At 39.0% G+C, this 19,178-nt stretch overlaps 1 protein-coding gene across 1 annotated transcript in view; it reads right to left on the bottom strand.

Moving 5' to 3' along the window:
• Positions 1-5,374: 5,374 nt before the first annotated feature.
• Positions 5,375-19,178, bottom strand: part of TRIM42 (tripartite motif containing 42) — a 61,233-nt gene continuing 47,429 nt past the window's right edge. The window contains exon 5 of the mRNA XM_036747700.1: positions 5,375-5,608. Coding sequence (XP_036603595.1) covers positions 5,522-5,608 — 87 coding nt within the window. The 3' untranslated portion in view covers positions 5,375-5,521. The remainder of the gene's footprint in view (positions 5,609-19,178) is intronic.

Raw genomic sequence — 19,178 nt, forward strand, 5'->3', positions numbered from 1 at the left:
TTAATTAAAATGAGATTGTAAACCCCTTAAAGTTGCTTTCCTTAGAAAAGCAGATCAAAGAACCTATGCAAGCAGTCCTCCTGTGTGCTGGTGTTATTGGCCTTACATAGCCACAGTAGTGGCAAGTAGCATTGTTACAACACACTCCTGGTACTCTATTTGCTATGGCACCTAGCAGTCTAAAATTTTTATTAAGGAACTGTTATTTGTTCTAGGGGTAGTGCTGGGTTTGTGTATGGTATGAAGTACCACACTTCACACTAACATATACATAACTGATATTATTATAACCTTTCCTGAGAGTTGGATCTGATATTTGAAATTTGAAGGGTAGGGAAGGAAATAAGGAAACAAACATTTATTAACTACCTACTATATGCCAGGCACTGTGCCAAGTGCTTTGCACATATCATCTCCTTTTATCTTTGCAACAATCCTGGGAGGTAGGTGCTATTATTATCCCCATTTGATAGCTGAGGAAACTGAGGCACAGAGGGGTTTGACACGAACTCAGATCTTCTTGCCTTTAGGTCCAACACTCTATCCACACCCCCACCTACCTTCCTCTAGGCAGGGTTGAAAGAATGGAAGGGCTGTAAGCCCCCTAAAGGATAGTTTGGGGCATTTTTTATGAGTGGTTAAAAGGAACAGAAAAGTGAAGGTACATGAAGGCATCTTTCTCCAACTTCAGTGTTTTGTTAAAGCTGGGTTGGTGGTCACAAATTGTGGTCCTTTGGGCATCTGGAGGTCATGTTCAGAATTTTGCTCTTTCCGGGGGAACTGGGTCTTTCCAATTCCTGGGAGCTGCACACCAGGAAATGAAGGTTAAGTGAAAGCCCTGAAATTTACATATATATTAACATAAATTCATCCCAAGTGAATGACTTTGTCAACATTAAAAATGTCAAAGTACATTGGGACCTTGAATTTAATGAGGCTTTGGGGAATATGTTCTTGCTGAGTGACCAATGCCTCTCTCACTGTACCCAGAGGGGTAAAATCAATTTGCTTTTGAAGGGATAGGAGCAGTCTTGGAAGGCCAGTTTGCCAGCTGTGGCAGCATGCCAGCACAGGTCTAAACAGTCACAATTATTCAGCTTATCCAAGCAAGTTTCCCTGAAGACACCCTAGAATGACAGACAAGAGCTGGACTGTGTTGTGACTGAAAAGTATTCGATGGTGAATACATTTATATGGATTCCGCATGTACCTGAAGGAAAAACTGTAAAGTTGAAAAATTTTATCTTTGGAATCCTTTCTTTTTTGAGCTCTTTTCTGTCCTTTTAATCCTTTTCCTTACCTCTCCTCAGTAGTGCATCTAAGGTATTGGTGACAGTAAGCCATCAGACTTTAAAGAACCCAGTGGATTGGAAGTGATGGGCCCTAGTGAACCATCAAAAGGTGTACATGCTCCTTCAGAACTTCATTGGTTGCGGTTAATCAGGCCCTTGCTATCTGACTATTTCTATACTTCGGTTCTCCCTTAGTTGACCCAGCCCTTTATCTGGACAAAGCCTGGAGCTCTGAGTTCTATGGCTTGCATCTTAGCCACCCCCTTTGTCTCTGTTTGTCTGTCTCCCTGTATTGCTCCTTTAACCCTCTGTTTCCACTCTCTGCTTTGGTTGGCTCCTCCAGTATATGACGTTTGTATGAGACCATTGTTCTTTCTCCTTGTCTGACATTCCTTGCTGAGAGTCATTCACCTGTTCCCAACACCAAGCAAGGGCACTGTTGTTCTGCACTGATGCAATTAGAATCTGTGGGCTTCTAGCTCTCCTCTGTTCTAGTTAGCTGTGGATTTTCTGGTTCTGTTTGGAGGAGTTTTATTGGGTGAGCTCACTGTTTTGCTTCCCGCTTCTCTTCCATCTAGGGTCCCCTTTCTGCTCTTTCCTCATCTCCCCAAACACTATTCCCCAGAAGAATGCCTTTTCTAGAATCCTATCCCTACCAGTTTGCAATAGCAAATTATGCTATACTTAAAGTACTAATAACCTGATAATTTCTAATAGTAAGAGAATGGTCATTCTCATAAGCTTCTGATTTGACCCAACTGCTACTACCAAGGTACCAAATACTTCCAGTTCTTGTAACAACAATGTTGCTAGCAGCTGCTGTGGAAGTGAAAGACCAACAACAAGAGCACATGGGAGGGCGGCTAGCACAGGTACTTTGATCTGCTTTTCTGAGGCAAGCAACTTTAAGGGGTTAACAGTCTTACTTTAATTAAACATACATATACCATTCACTTAGTTTAGAGGAAAAAGCCAGCACCCTGAACTTCAGAGCAAATACAAACAGAAATTACAAACAGATCAACAGATAGGCTTTTATCTGTCTGTCCAAATCACAATACATATATAGTTACCAGAGAGAAGCACCAACATCTGGGTTTTCAAAGCTGGGGGGCTGCTTCAATGGCTACCAGAGTCTCATCACCAACACTCTTTCAATGAGTGTGCCCCCAAAACAGAACACCAACCTCAGATCTTATATACTCAGGTCCCTGGGGCACTTGATTACCTCAGTGCTGAGAAACACTCAAACAAAAACAGCAAAAAGTCCTACTTTGCTTGTTAGTTTGAAAGGCAAGCTTTATCAAAGGTACTTGATTACCTCAGCATTCCAAAAGAGAAAACAGTAAAATAGTCCCACCCTAATTACCATGACAGTTCTCAATAAACTTCCTATAGAAATCTGCTGCTAGAAAAGGACCTGACAGACTTACCTTGAGGCAGATGGGACTGATAAAGCTTTTATGTATTTGCATTTTGGCAGCCCAAATGCTCTGTTTGGCTTAAGACAAAGGAACAAAACTCTAAACAGTGGAAGTTAAACAAGAAGTCAGTTGATTGTTTGTGTTTGGTAAGGTGATCTCCGTAGCATTCTTGAATACTTTTTAGGTAGATAATCACCTAGTTTGCTCACTCAAAAGACTTTCTTTGCTTGGAAGTGAGAATAGCTGACAGATTGTTGTTATTTGTCTTTGGTTCTGGGAAGAGGATGGTGACACCAGGAAGACCCGTGCCATGACTTGCAAGTGAATTGAATTTAAGTGAGTAAGGGCTATGCAAAGTCACCAGCCTCACTTTCTTCTCCAGAGAGATCTGGGTCCAGTGGCCAGATATAGATCAGGACCATTGGAGATGACCCTGGATGCAGTGCGAGACCTTGGCCTTTTTAAGTTAAGGTCTTTCCCTGGTCTCAGTTTGACTGAGGCAACACCCATTCAGTGATTAAGGCTAGTTAAGGAAAAAAAAAGGACTTCAGTCTTTCCTGCAAACATGAAAAGGTCAAAAATAGTAGCTGGGGTGAGGGAGAGTTTTCCAGATTTCAGTTTTGGGATTGAGATGAAAGCACAAAGTCTCTGGAAAAAGTTCTTCTCTATGCCAATGTTTCACAAACTCCATTGTCCATGGCACAGACTGAGGCTTGAAATGTATTAATGAAACCAACAAATACTGATCTGAAGAGTCTAAAGATATATAATACACCTGAAATAAGGAGGGAGGTGAAGGAAAGTTTGGAGCAAAATAGAAGGGTTGGGGAATGTAGTGTAAACGAAAGCAGTGGTGCATGTTCAGACAAAGGGTGTGAGGAGGATGACGGCATATGTGATAATCAAAAAGAATTTTTTTATACTCTTTTTACACTCTATACACTTAGCTAAGCTAAGGAACTATGCTAAGCCCTGGCTGTATGGTGCAAAGAAAAAGTAAAAATCGGCTTTACCCTCAAGGAGCTTATATTTTAATATTTCTGATATTAGAAGGTGGGTTAGAAAAAGGGTGGTGCCAGAGGGGAAAGTCCTTGATTTTATGCTTTTTGCTTATATAGAATTTTATACAATTTTGGAGCACAACAAACAAACAAAACACAGAAATTAATTATAGTGATGAAATTATTAGAATGTTTCTCATTTTTATTCTTATATAATAGAAACTAAGCATTTTCCCTCCTTCCCCTTTTCTGTACTAACCCATAGAAACTGAATAATGACAAGTAACTAATTTTCTCCTTGTTGCCTTACAATGAGAAGAAAGTAGGATGTTGTGAGTGAGAGACAAGTTATGTGAGACTAATTAATAAAAATGTGCCAGACCAAGGAGTATATGGGAGAATGGCAGAAGATATGTGTCAGGCATGATGTGAGAGGGAAAGGTGGTATTTTGTGTGAGTGACACACATGGTATGAGGGAGATTTATGGAGAGTATGTGTATCCCTGAATGTGAGGTAGATAGACATTGTGCCAGGGAAATCTACAGAGATATGTTTGATAGGGTGTGAGAAGAAAGGGCGGTGGAATATGTGTCAGACGTAACATGTGAAGGGAGAGGCTACAGGGTACAGGTCAAACATGGCTTTAGGGCTACAGGGAGGAATGTATGTAATGTGTATCAGACATATCATAGGACAGAAATCCATGAGCTGTGTTTATTTATATCAGTTTATATCAGAGAGTTAAGGAGATATGAAGGCAGTGTGAGGAGAGACTCTATGGAGTGATGGTGACACAGTGTGAAAGAAGATGGGTGTTGTGGATGTGATAGATACTGGACCTTATGTGTGCACTCTCCCTGTGGGGAAAGAGATGGTTCTGCAGTAGGTAGATGGTAGGAGCTGAGCTATGTTGGGAGGGACATGGGTTGTGCACTTGGCTTGGAATGAGGCAAATTCAGAATTGTATCTTCTACCTGGCACTTGCACAATGGCTAACCCATGGACCAAGGGTAGGGGGCCTGTGGCTTTGAGGTCATGTGTAGCCCTCTAGATCCTCAAGTGGGGCCCTTTGGCAGAACATTCCATGAAGCTTGGATTCAGTCAAAGGGCCACACCTGAGAACCTAGAGGGCTACATGTGGCCTTGAGGCCTCAGGTTCCCCACCTCTGCCATGGAAAATAAGGGTTTATCTTGTTTTTTGAATAAATACTTGTTGACTGAATGAACTCTGCTTCTGCTTCTGCTTGCTGTCCTCTGTCAAATCTTCAGATTTCCCATCAATTTGTATTCACATTGTGAGAACTACCAGGGTTCCATGGGCCACAGTTTGGAAAATGTGGCTCTAAGTCATTCTCTTCCAGTATATTTCTAGTTGGGCTTGAATTTTGAAATAATAAAACTTAGATCTGAAAGAAACCTTAGAGATACTTAGTCTAATCCCCTCAGCCTGAAAGATGTGCCACAGAGGTTCAGTGACCTGTTCAAACATTACACAGATAGTTGGTGGCAGAACTGCTATGAGAAAACCACTTCTTTTTTCATCCCTTCCTAAATCTATCCTCAGTGTGAATACAAATAAATAATGGCAAGAACTCCTACAGAGTTTAGACAGTTGCTAATTGATTGGTTTTATCTTATATTCATGATCATTAAGTTATGGCTCAGTATATTTTTTTTTATTAGTGAATTAGAAGACTTGTATTAGAAGAAATTAGAGTTAGCTTTCAAGGAACTCCAACCTGAATAAGGAATGCTGTAAGGACTATATATAATGTGCATCTTTTAAACTTTGCTGTTGGGAGCTCAAAAGCGTTTTAGGAGGGCAGACTGAATATTCTTCAGAAGCCCCCATTTTGCTCTGGACTTCCCACGACCATCTGGTGTCACTACCTGCAATCAAAAACAGAGAAAACCATGACACAAGAAAGGGGAACCAAGTGGCAGGGCTCTCAGAGAAAGGGTCATGACCCCTCTCTCTCCCTCTTCATCTCTCTTCTTCTCCCTCTTTTGACATAACATAGAGGAGACTTGCATTTAGGGGAGGAGGAATTTTGCCCATGCTCATTATATTCCACTCAGGAGCAATGGATGAATTGTAGCAAAAATGTGGCCTGATGATGAGAGATCCTGAGAATGAACTTTCCTGGCTCAATAGATTGTAGCAACTCGGACTTCCTCTAGAAGCACATGGTAGAGATAGACATATACATGCCTATTGGAGGGGGGATTTTTAATTCCTTAGGCCAAATAATCCTAGAAACTAGCCTTTTTGGCCAGAGAAGAGAGATCTCCTGAGCAGTGCTTCACAGGTAATTTCAAATTTAAGCATTTCTGAGTTTGAGAGTCCAGCAATTTGACTTGTTAGAAAATGAAAATGACTTTGTGATTCAATATACTCCTTGGAGAAAGAAGAGGATTACCCACCCAAGTTCCCACATGGTGTTCCACTTGAAAAGTAAAATTGGTGAGTTATTTGGATAGTACACGTCTTATGGGAAGGGAATTATTTGTTCAGTAGCCCTCAAAATGAGGGAGTTTAAACCAGTTTAAATCTGGGAGAGGGTGTGGTGGGCTTAGTGGGAAAGAGATTTAACAAGTCAATGGGCTATTCTAATAGCCACCCTGTATTTATCCCTTCTTGGGGGATACGATGAGCTTTGTGAATACCTCATGTATTTTCTGTATGTTTATGGGCTCCTGTAAGTCCTTGGCATCATATAAGTTTTCTGTGGAATGAAATAATGCCTGTGCAATACCTAATTTGCATTTGTTACCTTGATTACTTCTAGGGATACTTTCACTCAAATTTGGGGAATAAGCTCTAGGGCAGCTAGGTGGCACAGTGGATAGAGTGGTAGTCCTGGAATCAGGAAGACTTATCTTCTTGAGCTCAAATCTGGCCTGAGACACTTATTAGCTGTGTGACCCTGGGCAAGTCACTTAACCCTGTTTATCTCAGTTTCTTCATCTGTAAAGTGAGATGCAGAAGGAGATGGCAAACTACTCCTGTATCTTTACCAAAAAAAAAACCCCAAATGGGGCCAAAAAGAAGTTGGTCATGGTGAACAACAACAACAACAAAAGATATAAGCTCTAACCTAAGTACAATTAGGAAATTTTCCTACAGCAAATCCAGGTAGGGACAACAGGCAAAAATGAGAAAATGACCCTTTTGGTCAAATATCCAGGATAAGACTCATTCTGCATTAACACAGGGCCTTGGGCCACAGATAATACCAACAGTTCATTCATCTTAATAACAGTCTGATCTAGAGTCAGACATCCTGGAGAAAGAAGTCAAATGGGTCTTATAAAAGCATTGCTAACAATAAGGCTAGTGGGAGTGATGGCAATGAAGCTAAGTTATTTAAAATCCTAAAAGATGATGCTGTTAAAGTGCTGCACTCCATATGCCAGAAAATTTGAAAAACTCAACTGGCCACTGGATTTGAAAAGATCACTTTATTTCCCAATCCTAAAGAAAGACAATGCTAAGAAATATTCAAATTACTGAACAACTGCACTCATTTCACATGCAGCAAGGTTATGCTTAAGATTCTGCAAGCTAGACTTCAACAATATATAAACCAAGAATTACCAGAAGAGCAGGCTGGTTTTCAAAGAGGCAGAGGAACTAGAGACCAAATTGCCAACATTTGCTGGATTATGGAGAAAGCAAAAGAGTTCCAAAAACCCCCTAAAACAAAAAAAAAACCCAAACCCCAAACAATCTACTTCTGCTTCTTGACTACACTAAAGTCTTTGACTGTGTAGATCACAACAAAATGTCTTCAAAGACATAGGAGTATCAGATCATCTTATTTGTCTCCTGAGGATCCTGTATGCAGGCCAAGAAGCAATAGTTAGAACTGAACATGGAACAACTGATTGGTTTAACATTGGAAAAGAAGTGTGTCAAGGCTATATATTATCACCTTATTTATTTAACTTATAAGCAGAGTACATCATCCAGAATGCCAAGCTGGGTGAATCAAAAGTTGGAATTAAGACTGAAAGAGAGATATGGTAGACAAATGGGTGTATGGAAGTTCTTTTATGAGTGGAATGTAGCCTTACATAGAATCTTGCTGCATGTTGCCTAGTTGGTTCACTTGACTGCCACTGCAATATGATTAGAAGTATGATAAGAAGAATAGTTTGGTTTGAGAGAACAGAGAATGAGCATGGGGTGAGTTTCATTTAAAGACCAATGAATGTTACTACAATAGAGAGCCAAGGAAGTTGTGCTCAGGGAATAGGAAGGCAGCAAAGACATATATACCTCTTCCATTCTGAGGTTATCTGCACATGACCAAGGAGGATAAAGTTGAAATTGAATTTGGCTACAAGATTTACCCAGCAGAGCTTACATTTTATTTTGTCTTCAAGTGTTTGGGTTGTATGAAGTATGTGATGACATTTGGGTCATTCTAGTTTTGTCTAGAGGATCAGATTACAATCATGATTTTGTTAATTCCTGAGAAAACTTAACTACAGTTTGTACAGTTCCCATATTTAAAAAAGCCTAGAAAGGAATAATAATACCTACATGAGTATAGTACATTCTACTTTTCAAAGTACTGGTATGTCTATTATCTTATTTTCTGTACGATCATCAGGGCAGAGATGATGATTCCCATATGACAGTTGAGACAACTGAGGCAAAGAGATTGACTTTCCACTAACTGGAAAGTGACTGGTCTGGGACTGGGCTGGGACTAGAATTCAAGACTTCCTATTTCTAGTCAGTGACCTTTCTACCACATAACATACTGCTCAACTTAGCAACTAGATAAGAATGGATGATGAAGTGTGTGTATGTGAGTGTGAGAACACAGCAGTAGTATTCACCTTGCAAGAGGAATCTTATCCGTGCAAAAGGATCCATCCACTGCCTTTAAATAGCAAGATCCCCTCCTACATCTAAAACAGAATTTGATATGTAAGTCCGTAACTTTTTAGGAACATATCTAATGCCTAAAGCAATGCTCTGGAAACCTAGATGGAAGGAATATGTCATAGCAATTAGGGCTAGACTCCTTAGCATCTTTAGGATGGGAGGTGCATTGACTCTTCATTAAATTTTTGCTATTACTCAGTTAAATCTCTTTGACCTCATGCTTCCAAGTCTGGGGTGCACTGTGCTCATTTGGCGGAGTTGAAGTGTATGTTGCTCTTGCCTATATTCTTCCTAGCAGAGCCATAATTAGCCGGTCGCTACCCAGGACAATTGAGGGTTGTTATTAGGGTTGTTTTTGGTGGTAATGTGGATGGGGATATTGAAGGATAAAATGAAGCCACTGCTGGGGAGGCCACCGTGGTGGGAGCAGTGGTAGGAGGTAGGGCAAGCTGTGGAGAAGTCCATGTGGGGTACATCTGAACTAGTTAGTCTTTCTAAGTAGGTCATAAGCTCAGTTGTTTGCTCACTGCAAAAGGAATGAAAATACTCTCTGTGTCTGTCCTCTAAATTTAGGCACCTTTGGACAAATCCTTAAGGATTCCTTAGTTATTTCTCTGACTAAAGTAAAGGAACTTTTGTTCCAAAGAAAATTCCTTAAAAAAGCCACCAGATGCAAGATTGTTAATAATAATTTTTTAAAAGACAGGTGCATTCTCATTTCTTTTACATAAATCAAGAGTGATAGAAATATAGCAATTTTTGGCAAGAAATAATTCTACCCTCTCATTGCAGCATTTTTCATAAAAGCTTTCAGAAATGTCTGCACAGTATTGATGCCAAGGTAAAATATCCTGACTGTAAGGGAAAGAACTGAAGTTGTTATTTGTAAGAAGCTTTATAAATGTCATTCAAACATCCCATCTTATTTTCATTTGCTATTGGATTCTTTACTTAGGCAAATCATGACAAATGCTCTGGAAATTCCTGTTTCCCTGGAATGCTAATAAAATCACAAAGATTGTAAGAGGAATTAGTTCTGAAAGAAAAATCTATATTGCATTTCATTGTGTCAGATAAAAATGAAGCTACAGGAAAACCTCATTAATTTGGACTCCACTCATTGATAATTTGTGATAATGGGAAACAGGGCTGGGTGGGCTGGATTGAGTTTCCTTCCTTCAAAGAGAGTACAAATTATGGTGTAAATGCAATTGCAGGAGAAATGTTATTTATTGATTAATGATATGTCTTAAATACTTAAGAGAACAAGCTGTTTTCAAGCACCCTCTGGTCTTCTTTAAGAACTTATTTCTTCATTATTTTTCCTCATGTTGTTGCACAATAGGGAAAAAAACCCAACATCGAACATCTGACTTAGAAGATCTGAGTTTTATGCCTGTCTCTGTTTATTACTGTGTGGCCTTAGATGATTTCTTTAAAGTCTTTAAGTCTCCTGAAAGACCTGTTCCTGTGACTCTTCATGGCATGGGTTGGATTTGGGGTTCTTGAAGGCTACTCCTGAGGATCCCAAGCTCTGGTAGGTTCTACCATACAGGAAGGACTTTCAGTATGGTTCTAGTAAGTTGACTGAGTCTGCTTTCCAAGGATGAGCTAAATGGAAAGATGTCTCACAGGTTCTCCTTGGTAGGTGGTTAAAGGAGTTAGTTTTTTTGTGTGTCCAAAGGCAACAAGAATATCTCTCCATAGAACAGTTGGTGATCTTGTATTGCATTGCTTGTATTGTATTGATAAAATCTGTAAAAAGATGACCATGGAAATAATAATAGCTTATGCAGAGGATGAAGAGATAGAGAAATTCTATGGAGAATTCCATAAAACCCTCTAAATGTAATCTATATATTTTGATGCAGGCAGGTAGGTGGCATAGTGGATAGAGTACCCAGCCTGTAGTCAGGAAGACTCATTTTCCTGAGTTCAAATATGCCCTCAGATACTTACTAGCTGTGTGACCCTGGGCAAGTCACTTAACTTCATTTGCCTCAGTTTCCTCATCTGTAAAAATGAACTGGAGAAGGAAATGACAAACCACACCAGTATCTTTGCCAAGAAAACCCTAAATGGAGTCACAAAGAGTTAGACACCATTGAAAAATTACTCAACAACCACAAAATACTTTGATGCTCAGTAACATCAACACAAAAGTTGGAAATAGGTGAGGATGACAAGAAATACATTGGAAAAAATAGATCAAGAACAAGTAATGACAGAGGACAAAGACTCATGGACTATACAGAAGCTTTATGCCTGTATGTCAGAAAACTTGTTTTGGGAAATAAATCAGGTGTTATTGGAAATAATCAAATGGCATGGTGATCACCATATAACATCACAAAAGATGAACTTGATGTTATTTAAACCAATAGGAAATAATTGTTAGTCATATGGGAGTCATTCAAGAAGTAGACCAGGGTGGGGAACCTGAATCCTCAAGGCCACATGTGGCCCTCTAGGTCCTCAGGTGTGGCCCTTTGACTGAATCTAAATATCACAGAATAAATCCCCTTAATAAAAGGATTTGTTTCGTAAAACTGGGACTCAGTCAAAAGGCCACACCCAAGGACCTAGAAGGCCACATGTAGCCTTGAGGCCACAGGTTCCCCACCCCTGAACTAGATGTTTGCATAAAGCAGGCCACAAACTTGTTAGAGATAAAGATTAACATTAACATAAAGCTGGAATAAAGAATAAAAATTAGAAAAAGATGAGGTATACAATTGGAACAATTCAATATTACTGATGATGAGAAATGGGATACTAATAGAAAAAATACATAGACACAGACTACAATAATTTATACTGGATTTCTATCTATATATCTATATATATATATATTAATTATTACAAAGAAATAAACAAAAGCCTAAAATGCATTTTAGTCAGTAAACATTTGACTTACTTGCCAAACAGAGTTATATGGCAGCCAAAGGACATCCAGTTTTGAATATAAATTCATTTATAAAATCTTATAGAGAAGGAATATACTCCCAGGAGGTCAATGGCTAAAAAGAGAGGCCCATATACACCAAAATATTTATAGTTATGATTTTTGCAGTAGCAAAGAACAAGAAACAAAGCAGCTGCCTATTGAATGGGGAATGGCTAAAGAAATTGTGGCACATGAATATAATAGATTATTACTGTGCTAGAAGAAATGATGAATATGACAAAACAAAAAAGCATGGCAAGATGTATATGAACTGATGCAAAGTGAAATAAGTAGAACCAGGAAAACAAATATACACAATGACTACAGCAATATAATTGTAAAGAACAAAGACAACGAAACAATTGAAGCTGTGAACTTATAATTACAAGACTAGTTTCAAAGAAGATATGTTGAGAAGACATCTCCCCTCACTCTTTTGCAGAGGAGTGGAAAACTGCATATGTCATCAGACTTTTCTGATGTGTTGGTTAGTTTCGCTGAAGTTTTTTTTTTTTTTTGCTTCTAAAAGTTATAGGTCTCCAGGAAGGAGAGAGGAATAAATTGGGAAATGTGAGGTGTAAACAAAATTTATAAATTTTTATTTAAAATCTTATGGATATAAACAAAGGAAGATTATGAAGAGCATTGCTTCACAAAATATAGGAGAGAAGGTGAAAAGCACTTTAAGAAAAGCTGGATGAAATACCCAACTAAGCAAAGTCATGCTGAGAGCACTTAAGAATAAAAATGGAAGGATAACACACAGAAGAGAAACGGAAAAGGTCTGAAAATATTTTTATAACCAACCTTTTTCACCATTAAAAATGGTAGAGCCATCACCATGGACCCAGATGTGCTTTGAGAGGATGTAGATATGGCACCAAAGAGCACAAATATAAGAAAAACAGCTGGATTAGACCATGTAGATACAAGAGATTTAAGGTGGAGGCCATGCAATTGTGAGGGCATTGATGGGTTTATTTACAGGGTTTCTGAGGCAGAGAATCATGCCAGAGATGTGAAAAAAATCTGGGGCCCTTTAATTAAAAAAAAAGGCAATCAAGAGCATACTAACAACTATTGACTGGGGTGCCCACTTTTCCATTTCTATACATTTTTTTAAAAAAATGAGAATGATCAACATATGTGTTGAGGGAAATCTTTATGAGATTAGCAAGGAGTGGCAAGTTTTGCAAGAGATATTCCATAGTAAGCCTTGAAAACATTCCTTTTATCATTTCTTACAGTACCATATTATTCCATTGCATCCATAGATTATAATTTTTTCATCTTTTCCCCAATAGATAGGGACACCCCTTTAGTTTTCAGTTCTATTCTACCACAAAAAGAAATTGTACGCCCCTCTCCCCAGGTCCTTTTTTTCTTTCTTTGATCTTTTGTGTTGTGGGCCCAGTAGTGGTTTCACTGGGTCAAAACATAGTTTGGTAACATTTGGGGCAAAGTTTCAAATGAAAATATTTCATTTGATAGAGCAAAACATAACCTTAAAGAGTCTTTTCCAACAAGCTATCTCTTTAACCAGCACTCAAAAAAGTATGCATGACATACTTTTAAGTTTAATTTGCATTATTAATACTTTTCTTTAGCACTTCATTAGGTCTATATAATCATCAAAAAGTGTAGATTCTCTCAATGAAAATTTAATATTTGACTCTCCTAAGCCAACTTGAATGGGTTCCAGTAGATACCTAGTTTCATCTCTATGTAAAACTTATCAAAGAATTCTTGAAACTGATGACACAAATAACCTTGTTTGATTACCCTCTGGTCATAAATATCAGGGCATATATATATACATACACACACACGTATATATATACACACATATATACATACATACATACACAAACACACATATATGAAAAACATGCTTATCAAAAGTGTTCATTACTGTGATGGAGGAAATCCAACATAGAGTACAAATTCAAGAGGCATTCCATATGGATAGTGAAGTCTTTCAAATGTCCATGTTTGTAGATGACATTTTATTGGTTGCATCAAGTTCTGCAACAATGTGGATGGAGCCTCCTGGAAGAGATCCCTAACTAATCAAAAGAGTTTTACCTAATTGGGAAACATCACGTGGATAAAGAATATATATTGCCAAGATAATGACATGTAAGGAGATGGACAGCCTATAGAGCTCATCTTGTCAACATGTGTATCTTGAACAGAAATACAAGTGGGTAACAAATTGGACCTTAAATGGTAGAAAGAAAGTGGGTTAGATTTCCTTTAGGACAGTGTAAAACTCCTTTAATAACTTAAACTTCTCCCAGAAACAAATGCTCATCTTTTTCTTAACACTAATATTCTATTGTTTTGTATCACTAAGAGTCATGGATAGTGGTGTTCTGGTAAATATTTAACAATTGGGTATCTGAAAAAATGTAAACATGACATATTTTAAAATCTAATCTGCATTTTTTGTCATTTTTTGGTCATTTTCCATTACTTTCTTAGGCTAGACAATCAACAAAATAATAAATCAAATCCTGACTTGTAGTATTTGCCAATTTCCGAGGTATGATGTTCACACTGAAAATTTAGCAATTTCCTTTCACAAGCCAGTTTGAGCTGGAACACCCCCTGAAAAAGTAGAATGAAGAATTAAAAATGAGTATCACTCAGAGAACAATGGAAAGGAACATGGTGGGTACGAAATACAACACAACTAAGACACTTTGGAAGAAGAGATGTCAGAGAAAGGTATAATTGCAAAAGAAGACTGGCTGGTCTCATGGTTATAGTAAGGGATTTTGTTAATCACCCATGGCATAGGCAACAGCTTGTGTAAGGCATGGAGGCAGGAGAATTGAATGTCATGTAGCAAGGAGTCCAGTTTGGCTGAAATGTAGAGTACAGAAGACCACTGATTCTGGAGTCTTAAGAGATTGGGTTCAAATCCTGGCTCTGAGACTTACAACCTATGTGACCATGTTACCTTGGAAAAGTCACTTAACTTCCCTGGTCCTCAGTTCCCTTATCTGTAATGTGAGAGGGTTGTATATGATGTACTCTGAACAAATTCTCTAATTAGCTATGTCCAAAAGTGCATGTGTTATTATAGATCTTAAGTCTATTAAGTCTCTGTCAAGAAATAGGTAGCATCATCACTCTTCTGGAATTGTGCTTGGTCATTGAGCTGATCATAGTAGTGAATGTTTTCAAAGTTGTTTATCTAGTTCTTGATTTATATCCTTATGACTATGATCCTATGAGTAATGTGTAGTCAGTCTGGAAAAAGAGGTTATAATGGAATTCTAAAGGAGTTTAAGGGACAAATGGGGGAATTTGCATTTTATCTTGGAGGCAATATGGAACATCTGAAGCTTCTCCAACAGTTGGTTTACTCCACTGATATCTATTCAACCTCAGGAAAAATGGAGAAGGTCCCAACACATTGGGTGGCTTCCCCTTACCCCCACCCCACAAAACCTCTAAAATGAGCTTATACATTGACATGTACAAGTGTCATTGAGAAGGGGCAAGCATGGATGGGTTGGAATCTTCTTTGCTGGGGAGAATATCTGCATGTTGAGATCACAGATGCATTCAGGTAAGTCTCAGTTACCTCAGCATAAAGTGAGGCATCAATTGTCTTGAGCAACACAAAATGACATGGGCAATTTTAATATTTAGCATAGAGTGAGTGCTTGACTTTGAGTCAAGAGGAAATGGGTTCAAATCTGACTGGGGGGGGCAGGGCCAAGATGGCAGCTAGAAAGCAGGGACTTGCCTAGGGCTCTCCCCCAGGACCCTCCAAACACCAATAAAAAATGGCTCTGAACAAATTCTAGAACTGCAGAACCCATGAAATAGCAGAGGGAAACAGGGCTCTGGCCCAGGACAGTGTGGATGGTTGCTGGGTAAGGTCTATCACTCAGGGGAGGTGGGAGTGGAGGGGAGAAGAGCCCAGCGTGGGCTGTGCCCAGACCAACCAGACCGGGAGCCAGGTGGAACAGGCCCTAGCACCCTGAATCACTGAGCTGTGGCAGTTACCAGACTTCTCAACCCACAAACACCAAAGACAACAGAGAAGGTTAGTGGAAAAAGCTGCGGGGGACAGAGTGAAAGGAGTTTGCGGTTTGGCTACTGCTCCAGGGGGAGCAGGGGTGGTACAGCGACAGAACTACAGCTGCATTTGCTTCCATCCCCAGGCCCATCTGGTGGGAGGAATTAAGTGGAGGATCAGAGCAGGAGTGCAGAGCCTGCTTAAGATCTGAGTCAGGTCCAGGTTGGCGGTTCTTGGGGGAGGAGGAGTGCTGGTATGGCAGAACTTGCCGTATAGAAATAGCTCTGAAAACAACAGCGCAGCTCCTCAAGCTTGGAACAAAGTACTCTATACTCTACAAGCAGTCATACCCTGACAAAAAGCTCAAGAGCCAAGCAGTTGGCTGGGAACATGAACAGGCAGCAAAATTGGACTGAGATTCAGACTCAGACTTTGGAATCTTTCTTTGGTGACAAAGAAGACCAAAACATACAGCCTAAAGAAGTCAACAAAGTCAAAGAGCCTGCATCAAAAGCCTCCAAGAAAAACATGAACTGGTCTCAGGCCATGGAAGAGCTCAAAAAGGATTTGGAAAAGCAAGTTAGAGAAGTAGAGGAAAAATTGGGAAGAGAAATGAGAGTGATGTGAGAAAACCATGAAAAACAAGTCAATGACTTGCTAAAGGAGACCCCAAAATATACTGAAGAAAACAACACATTAAAAAATAGACTAACTCAAATGGCAAAAGAGCTCCAAAAAGCCAATAAGGGGAAGAATGCCTTGAAAGGCAGAATTAGTCACATGGAAAAGGAGCTCCTGAAGGAGCACTGAAGAAAATACTACCTTAAAAATTAGATTGGAGCAAGTGGAGGCTAGTGACTTGATGAGAAATCAAGATATTATAAAACAGAACCAAAGGAATGAAAAAGTGGAAGACAATGTGAAATATCTCATTGAAAAAACCACTGACCTAGAAAATAGATGCAGGAGAGATAATTTAAAAATTTTTGGACTACTTGAAAGCCATGATCAAAAAAAGAGTCTAGATATCATCTTTCAAGAAATTATCAAGGAGAACTGCCCTGATATTCTAAAGCCAGAGGGTAAAATAGAAATTGAAAGAATCCACCAATCATCTCCTGACAAAGATTTCAAAAAGAAAACTCCTAGGAATATTGTCTCCAAATTCCAGAGCTCCCAGATCAAGGAGAAAATACTGCAAGCAGCCAGAAAGAAACAATTTGAGTATTGTGGAAACACAATCAGAATAATACAAGATCTAGCAGCTTCTACATTAAGGGATCAAAGGGCTTGGAATATGATATTCCGGAGGTCAATGGAGCTAGGATTAAAACCAAGAATCACCTACCCAGCAAAACTGAGTATCATGCTCCAAGGCAAAATATGGATTTTCAATAAAATGGAGGACTTTCAAGCTTTCTCAGTGAAAAGACCAGAGCGGAATAGAAAATTTGACTTTCAAACACAAGAATCAAGAGAAGCATGAAAAGGTAAACAAGAAAGAGATATTGCAAGGGACTTACTAAAGTTGAACTGTTTTGTTTATATTCCTACATGGAAAGATGATATGTATGATTCATGAGACCTCAGTATTAGGGTAGCTGAAGGGAATACACACACACACACACACACACACACACACACACACGCACGCAAACAAAACATACACACACACATATACATATATTATATATATATATATATATATATATATATATACACACAGAGGGCATAGGGTGAGTTGAATATGAAGGAATGATATTGAAAAATATAAAATCAAATTAAGGGATGAGAGAGGAATATATTGAGAGAGGGAAAAAGGGAGAGATAGAATGGGGTGAATTATCTTGCATGAAAGTGGCAAGAAAAATCAGTTCTTTGGGAGGGAAGAGGGGGCAGGTGAGGGGGAATGAATGAATCTTGCACTCATCAAATTTTACCTGAGGAGGGAATAACATACACACTCAATTGGGTATCTTACCCCACAGGAAAGAAGGAGGAAGGAGATAAAAAAGGGGGACGATAGAAGGGAGGGCAGATAGGGGGAAGAGATAATCAAAAGCAAACACTTTTGAAAAGGGACAGGGCAAGGGAAAAAATTGGATAAAGGGGGATAGGATAGGAAGGAGCAAAATATAGTTAGTCTTTCACAACGTGAGTATTGTGGAAGGCTTTTGCGCAATGATACACATGTGGCCTATGTTGAAGTGCTTGCCTTCTTAGGGAGGGTGGGTGGGGAGGGAAGAGGGGAGAGAATTTGGAACTCAAAGTTTTAAAAGCAGATGTTCAAAAAAAAGTTTTTGCCTGCAACTAGGAAATAAGATATACAGGCAATGGGGCATAAACACTTATCTTGCCCTACAAGAAAGTAAAGGAAAAGGGGATGGGGGGGCAGTGAGGTGACAGAAGGGAGGGCTGACTGGGGAATGGGGCAATCGGAATATATGCCATCTTGGAGTGGGGGGGAGGGCAGAATTGGGAAGAAAATTTGTAATTCAAACTCTTGTGAAAATCAATGTTGAAAACTAAAAATATTAAAGAAATAATGATTTTTTAAAAAAATCTGACTTCTGACATTGCTAGCCCTATGACACTGGGCAAGTCACTAAATATCTCTACACTCCAGGCAACTCTATAGAATTTATCTAGGTCAGAAATGTTTTTTTGATGAGATTGTTTTAGAGAATCCCTCATGTTGAGAAAAGCACACACAGATGCTTTGATGACTTTCACTCAAATTATCATCACACTTTCAAGTTCTAACAATGTCAAATCTCACATATGCTCTGGCCGGGATGGGGGTGGGGATCCCAGGTAGGAAGTGGTCAGAAATCATAGCTGACCCCTTTTCCCCTTTCCTGAATTTCTACTTCCCTTGCGGATCTCTATCTATCAGCTTCTACTTGGGAACTGGGAACAGCCAGCCTTTTATACCCAATCTCCAGGATGCCGTGATTTAAGCCCGAGTGTAGACACATTCTTTTCCTCTCGCTGTTTTTCAAAAAATGTGAAAGGTAACAAAAGATAAAATGACAAAAGCATATAAAGGGATGAGTTTATAGAGCACAAAGCCTTTATCAATTTTTATCTTAAAATTCAATGTTAAAGTTTAGCCAGAGTTTGGTTTTATTGGCCCAACTTATTGGATACCCTGTTCTAAAGTCCTACTTTGTCAGCCTTCCTGTGGCATATTTCCAAAGCAAGTCAAAGACTTCCTGAGAATTGTCACCCTTGATAACCACTACCTATTTATGGTACTTCATGCTGGGATAAATGATACCACCATAAAGAACATAGAAAGCATCATTAAAGATTATGATATTCTGGGGGAAAAACTTGAAGAGTCTGGGGAAAACAGATGGCATTTGTAATCCTATTATTGATTGAAAATAAAAGATTGAGAAGAGAAAGGCAGATCTAGGAAGCAAACAATGGGATGAAAAGGTGTTTGAGGATGGGATTTGGATGTGTGGAGCAAAGCTTAACTCATAGGAATGAAGGACTCTTCAGAAGAGTTAGACTATACCTGGCAAAAGGTAATAAAAACACATTTGCAAGCATCTTGTGAATCAAATGA

Source organism: Trichosurus vulpecula, chromosome 2, assembly GCF_011100635.1.
Source record: "Trichosurus vulpecula isolate mTriVul1 chromosome 2, mTriVul1.pri, whole genome shotgun sequence".
In the NCBI taxonomy this organism is placed as follows: Eukaryota; Metazoa; Chordata; class Mammalia; order Diprotodontia; family Phalangeridae; genus Trichosurus; species Trichosurus vulpecula.